The sequence below is a fragment of the Acipenser ruthenus genome, chromosome 6 (assembly GCF_902713425.1).
Source record: "Acipenser ruthenus chromosome 6, fAciRut3.2 maternal haplotype, whole genome shotgun sequence".
In the NCBI taxonomy this organism is placed as follows: domain Eukaryota; kingdom Metazoa; phylum Chordata; class Actinopteri; order Acipenseriformes; family Acipenseridae; genus Acipenser; species Acipenser ruthenus.
In genome coordinates this window covers 78549750-78556441 of record NC_081194.1, presented here as the reverse complement: position 1 = coordinate 78556441, position 6692 = coordinate 78549750, and the positions used below count along the sequence as shown (strand labels likewise).

The following is a 6692-nucleotide window of genomic DNA, read 5'->3' as shown; positions in this document are numbered from 1 at the left end:
CAGTATTTCGAAATGTCATGGCCGCACTTACAGCCCAGAGGTGAGGCGAGTTAGCAGTGCAGTGACAGTAGGTGCTGTATGATATTTGTGGAGCACAAAAATTCAACCAAACCAAACAAAAAAACATGTCAGAGGAAGGGCAGCAAAGTCCTCTTGGCACACAGAAAAGAAAAGGAAAGTGCTTACAGCTGAGGTCACTCAGCATGAATTGAAGTATTTGGAAAAGCCTTAGCCGACCTCAGTTATGCTACCAGAGGCCACATGGTCCTCTATAATGGAGAAAGTCAATGCTGCCTGTCTTACCAGGAGGACAGTCAACCAGGTGATGAAAAAGTGAAATTCAGCTATTAGGTCTAGGATGACCTGCGGAGTGAGACGATAACACCTTACCACCTCATCCTCTGGCATCCCAAACAAAGTGACCCTGGGTTTGAATATGCAGGGTCTTCTCTGTCTTGCCCTTCTCTGAAGGTTTTCCTGCCTGCCCTCCACAAGAGCCAAGCATCGCCGCATCAGGAAGTGTACCACAGCAGCCATCCTGAAGCCAATGACAAGTATCTAAAAGTGTGTGGTTTTATACAGCTCTTAATTATTCACTTCTACAATAGTTTGCACCTTGTAAGAGGAGGTGCAGAGTTTTTGGAGGGTCAGCAATTGCCCAAGTGCAAGGCAAAATCCATACATCTCTTATGTTTGCACCCACTTAGTATTCCAAATCCCCACCCAATTCCATGCTCTTTTCTTCATTTGAATCAATTTAAATATTGAAATGTATTAATAATGGCAAAGTGCTCATTTGATAGCAGGTGCAGAACGGCAGGTGAAAGCCATTCTTAACACACGCCGCAATTAGTGGATGCGAAACACGGTTTGTGCATGTAAAATGCTTATTTTCGTTGCAATGTGGGTGTTTTGCAGCCGTAAATCACTTTGAACGTATCCTTACATCATCCCCTATATGTGCATTTTAGCAGATTGTGTTACGCTGTGAATCTTGGTCTATGAGCGCCATTTTTTTTGTCCCTCTATCTGGTGGATAACTGCTGCTACAACACCTACAGAGGGTAAAACTTGGGACATTGCTTTAAGCACTTCATTTGAAGAAATTAACATTTCAAAAATGCTGAATGTGCCACTGACACATGTGCTCCTTTCATTGACACAACCCACATTGTGCAAAACTTTTTTTAGCATTTCATTGGTCAGTCAAGTAGGACATGAATAAGGCTTTTTTCTAAGGTATTTTTGTTTGCAATCAATTAGTTTCTTCAGCAAAGTAAACAATTCCCCTTTACATGAAGTACTGTAAAGCCACCTCAAGCACTGTGTTGATCCACTTTTGCAAGTTTACTCTTTTTGTGTGTTTTGAAGTGTACACTAGTAGTGAACTAGAAATAGCAGTATTTTTTATTGTATTAAGCTGCTTGAATTGAAACAATTTTCTGGGGGTCTTAACTTGGACCGTGTTTCTGCCCTCGCGAGACGTATCTTCACAATCTCCTGCTCATGAGCAAGGTGCTTGCTGCCTGAGGGAACATTGTCAGTTTGACTCCTTCACTGGGATTAGAAGATAAGAAATATATCAGAAAATGTACTGCAAATATATACAATCCTGTCAAACTAATACAACAATTTGGTAGCTTTTCTGTTTAAATTGTAGTCTTGTACTGTGAACATTTTTGTATGTTTTTATAGTTAACCATTTGTACTGTTTTGGTTTCAAAACAGTACTATAAAATTGACAATTTAATTTATTTAAATAAGTTTGAGTGATTGTAAAGATAATAATGTATATTTTTGTTTTACCTGCAACAAAAAGGTAGAAGCGCATGGCTTCTGTTGGTTGAGGGAAAAAGGTCTGTATTTAAAAGATTTATTAGCGTTTCAATTGACTGTCTCCCAGAGCAGCATCGACTTCTCAGTTCAGTCTCAGTAAAAACTTCAGAAGGTAAAAACTTCAGTTGTGATTTATACATTTGTATTTATGTGAAATAAATTAATGCACTAAGGAGGATACAAGTAAACATGTAACATGCATACTGTACATCCAGACTGATGTTTAATAATTCCTGACAGTGGATATTTTTTTCACAATAATGTTAATATGACAGCAATTACTGTTAGGTTGGTTTACATGTATGATATTTAAATAATAAACAAATTATCTTCCAGCTTTTTTTTTTTGAATTTTTTTTTATTTTTTTTATTTGATTTCATAATGGTTCCTTTGTTGTACAGCGTCACCACTTTCACTCCCATATCTTAAGAAATCTGTCATTTTATGTACATAGTAAATAGATTTATAATCTGAACTCATCAAAACCTAAAAAAAAAGCATTTGTAGTCCAAACCACATAACGTACAGCTATACATGAAATACGTCGGTTATGCCATATTTTACACAATGTACTGACAACATATAAAACCAAATCTATGATTTATGTTCTGAAAACATATGCAAACCAGACAAATCTAGAAAAACGACCCACCTCTGTGAATCCGGTTAATATACAGTACAACAAAAGAAATGCTTTGATTAAAAAAAAAAAAAAAAAAATTAAAGCTTCCTAAATATTGGTGAACGTTGAACTGAATACAAGTTTCATAAATGCTTAGTTTGCAGTTACAGTATTTGAATAAATAGGCAGGCCTCATGCTCCTAACTATCAGACTGCAGTTTCTCAAGTGTGTGCATTTTCTGAATATGGGTGCCCTAGGTAGAATTAAAATAATACATCATTACTTTGCAGCAGTATCCTGATTGACCCTCCTGCTGACAGCTGGCAGTATAGCCATAGCAACGTTTTATTAACGGAGTTTGGCATCTGACATTACTGAAAAACCCATAAAAGGCAAAATGCCTACCCACAACAAAACTGCCCATTGTTTTAGCATGTTTCAAAGACATTCTCAAATTCACATTCAAGTAGGTGATTTATGGTAATGACAACTTTCCGTTTCAAAGTATGACCCACATGTACAAGTAGTTCTGGTATAAAGATTTTGAATGAAATTTGAGTTTTCTTTTTATGAGTTTGCTAAGCTGACCTACAATCGTTCAGAGGAACTTCCTGTTTGACTTAATGTTGAAACATTTGGTATTTAAAAGTTTCAACAGCTTGGAATCAATTCTGAAACATGGATTTAATAAAACCTTCCATTTCCTTTGAATTTAGATTTGCACTGCTCCAAATAAGGAGTCAGACTATCATGTGCTAAACTCGAGGCACAAACTAACTGCACTTCATTCATTTAAAACCGGAAAGTGGCATTTAGATACTTTGTCATTTTCAGAAAACCTAAAATCTGCAACATACTTCACATTGAATCTGTGCAAAAAAAAAAAAAAAAGTGTCACCCTCTAGCGCCCCCTAATGATTTACAGTGTGGAAACACTGTTCTAACGCTTTAAACACTACCAGTGTGTCATGTTCCACCCCAAAAGGGGAACACTTTCACTGGGTTCTAGAACCACCTCTTGCTGCTTCACCTGGCTTACATTAAAAGGAAAGAATTCCATGTGAGCATACAGTGCAAAGAATAAGCCTTTGCCATTAGAACTCACTGTTCAATCTTTCTTCATAAATGCATAGAAACCTTTCTTTCCCCACAAAACAGATTAACTAGTAGCAGCAGGTGGTGCATATCATTTTTTTTTTTTTTTTTAATCTATGCATTTTGTTCGATTTTGCACAGAAAACTCTAGTTAAACAATTTCCAACCATACATTTACGAAAGAAATATGAAAGCTGTGCAAACTGACTTAAAACGAGAAATACATTTATGGTTTATTAATTGTTCTATTCTATTAATACCAAGGGGCGGACAGAAAATATGAATATTGAAGTTACTACAAATTTGGTGGGCTGCACACAAACCTGCACTTTGACTGAATGGGAATATGAAATGATTTTTCTGTCAACATCTACTCCATTTCCAAATGTACAACAAATTAATAATAATAATAATATAAAAAAGAAACCCAACTGCATTGGTGCACTTGCTTTTGTCCCCCAGCCCAGTTACTGTATGCATATGCAGCAAGCTTACACACAGTAGCTCACTGATAACCAGTAACCCCTTGTTGAATAGTTCACTAAAAAGTGAAAAGCTGTTGCAGATATAGGTTTCCAGAACACACCAATCAACCTTAAAACAAGTCACCTGTAAAAGATAGTTTATAAAAGCAGAGCAGTCCTTTTATCTGCTGAATGACTCTGGGACAGCGAAGGCCTCGGTCCCGGGCATCATGATGTGCCCTGTCTCTTCGGCTGCTGGGCTCTGATGAGCTCCAGCTGTTTCTTGCACTGCTGGAAATACGTGGAGAGACTCTTGTTTTCATCCAGTAGTTTTTTGTGTTCTTGTACCAGGCGTGACGTGTTCTGCTGATCTTTTTCATCCTGGTCCAGTTCAGCTATTAGCTCATTCCTGGAAACATTCAAGGAGACAACACGTTTTTTACACACAGTCAGAATAGCTGAAGATTACTTCCCAGGTTCATCACAGTTCCACAAGTAACTCAAACTGCTGTGGGTGGGTGTGACTGAGCCAGCGTCCTTGTCCCTCATTTTGGTTGTAAATAAAAAAAAAAAAGAGAAAAGGAGTTTATTGTTGAAAGAGAAGCTGGAGCTAGCTCTCTAACATGATTCAGCTGCGAGCTCTCCCTGTCAGAGCCGAGGGAGACCATGCAGCTTAAGAATGAGGAATGGGGCTTTTTGATTTCTCTGATATTCTCACAGCGGGGGGGGGTTCAGGTTTAGTAAGCCGTGTTTAGCGAGGCGATCCTGCTTAATCGAAAGTACTTCGGCATGGCTAAGAATAAGATATCATTATCGGGTTGTCAAAGCAACCCAACGCATAACTTGGTTCCTGCTGCGGGACTCCATATTAGGTGGATAACCCATATTAGAACTTTGAAAAAGCAACCTTTTGTAAAAAGTGTTTTGTATTGGGAAGAGATACCGTGCTAGGAACAATTATTGTTGGTACCCTAGCAACAGCTGTCCTGACATTTCTTAATATTGTAAATAAACCTGGTGCGCCTGCCGCTGTTTCAAAGAAAACCTTCCGTCTCCATCAACACCATTGTTAAGTGAATACCAGACCCTTTTACACTGGGTCATTTGCTGCCCATTTGACCCAACTCAGATCCACTGCTTACTAAAAACATGTCTCACAGTGAAGTGGTGCAACAAATGCTCCAGGATCCACTGTTAAAAACTTACTTTCTTTGTAGCAGCAATGCAATTTCTGTTTGGACTTTCAGGTATTCCTGTGCCATTTTACAATGCTGTTCAAACACTGCCATGGATTCTTTGGAGTTTGGACAAGGAGCAAGTGGCTGAAAATAAAACACATGTGGTCATTAATTGATACAGCAGCATAGGATGTACTCGACTGCAATGCACATATATTTATACCAGCAATCAGAATCATCTTAAGCTTTTAAAAATAAATTCTAAAATCAAAGTCGAAATGTCTCACCAGCTTTGCCAAAGTAGACTTATATGTGCATTCCACACTTTATATAGCATCATTTTCTCTATTTGCAACAAGAAGTAATCCAAGCCTAATTAAATTAATATGCTCAAATTTCACAGTGTCCTTGAAAACATATTCACGCAGTGAAATCCAGCAGAGTTGCTGAAGCAAAACAATCTTAAACTAGAAGAATATCCTCTTTAAGCAAAGGCCAAAAGGCAAAAACAAGGTCTACCTCTGACAAGATTTCAAGTCCCCTGGAGGCTAACCTACAAACTCACCAGCCTATTTAACCCTCTGTGTGTACCCTTGTGGATTGGTACAAATATAGACAACAATTTGAAATCTGAACTGAGGTTTTGCTGAATGCACACAAAAACAGCCCCTTTCAAATTAAAACAAAGCCACAAAATGAAACAACATTTTCCAAAAGCTAATGTTAAGACCTAATTAGTAAGTATTCACACCAGTACCTGCAATTGGTGATCCAATGTAAGGTACGCCATTGGGATGGAATTATCTGAACCATTGGTATCTGTGGGCATATATTTAAAAAAAAAAAAAAAAAGGGTTTAGCTAGGCATTTAGTTTCATCTCCTTGCCAATGCCTTATAAACAGGTATAAGACACTGAAACCCAAGGTGTTTACCTTTATTGTATGAAAATACTATGAAAGTTATGATGGGGCTGCAGATACAATCAAGTGAAACAGCTAACAGTTAGTTGTTCAATGTGAGTAAAACACATTTGAACAGTACCGGTCCAATCACATAAACAAAATGTATATAATAGGTAGTGAAGAGTGATCACTTTTACATCATTCTTGGGGGCAAAAAGTCACAAAAAAGGTTCCTGATTAATTTTTTTTTTTTTTTTTTTTTTTTTTTTAATTATTTCTAATTAAACTAAATAAAAAGTTGTTATCAATTTCCTCTGGCGGTAGAGCGCTCTGGATCGCATTGGGTGCCACCTTCACAGTGTACAAAGCAAAGCAACGAAAATCTTTTACTCTCTCTTTTGCTGATATATTTGCAACATGGGACTTTGGTCGATTTTGCCAGAAAATGCCGCGACAAATGTTAATCCTCAGTGTGATCCAACATTTTTCCCTGTCCTCCTTTGTTAACGACGGTATTATTTAATATTACGCCCCTATGGGTGGGGATACGTTTTATGCGTAAAAAGTACGCGGGCGCGTAATTACTAAATTC

The 6692-nt window shown here is 37.6% G+C and overlaps 1 protein-coding gene across 3 annotated transcripts in view; it reads right to left on the bottom strand.

Moving 5' to 3' along the window:
- Positions 1-2173: 2173 nt before the first annotated feature.
- The window catches only part of LOC117411069 (mitogen-activated protein kinase kinase kinase 7), a 30867-nt gene continuing 26348 nt past the window's right edge, over positions 2174-6692 (bottom strand). For all 3 annotated transcript variants that reach the window (XM_059025840.1, XM_059025841.1, XM_059025842.1), the window contains 3 exons: positions 5955-6016; positions 5226-5341; positions 2174-4428 (listed from right to left, as the gene is read on the bottom strand). In XM_059025840.1, the coding sequence (XP_058881823.1) occupies positions 4248-4428; positions 5226-5341; positions 5955-6016 (359 nt within the window). In that variant the 3' untranslated portion in view covers positions 2174-4247. The remainder of the gene's footprint in view (positions 4429-5225; positions 5342-5954; positions 6017-6692) is intronic.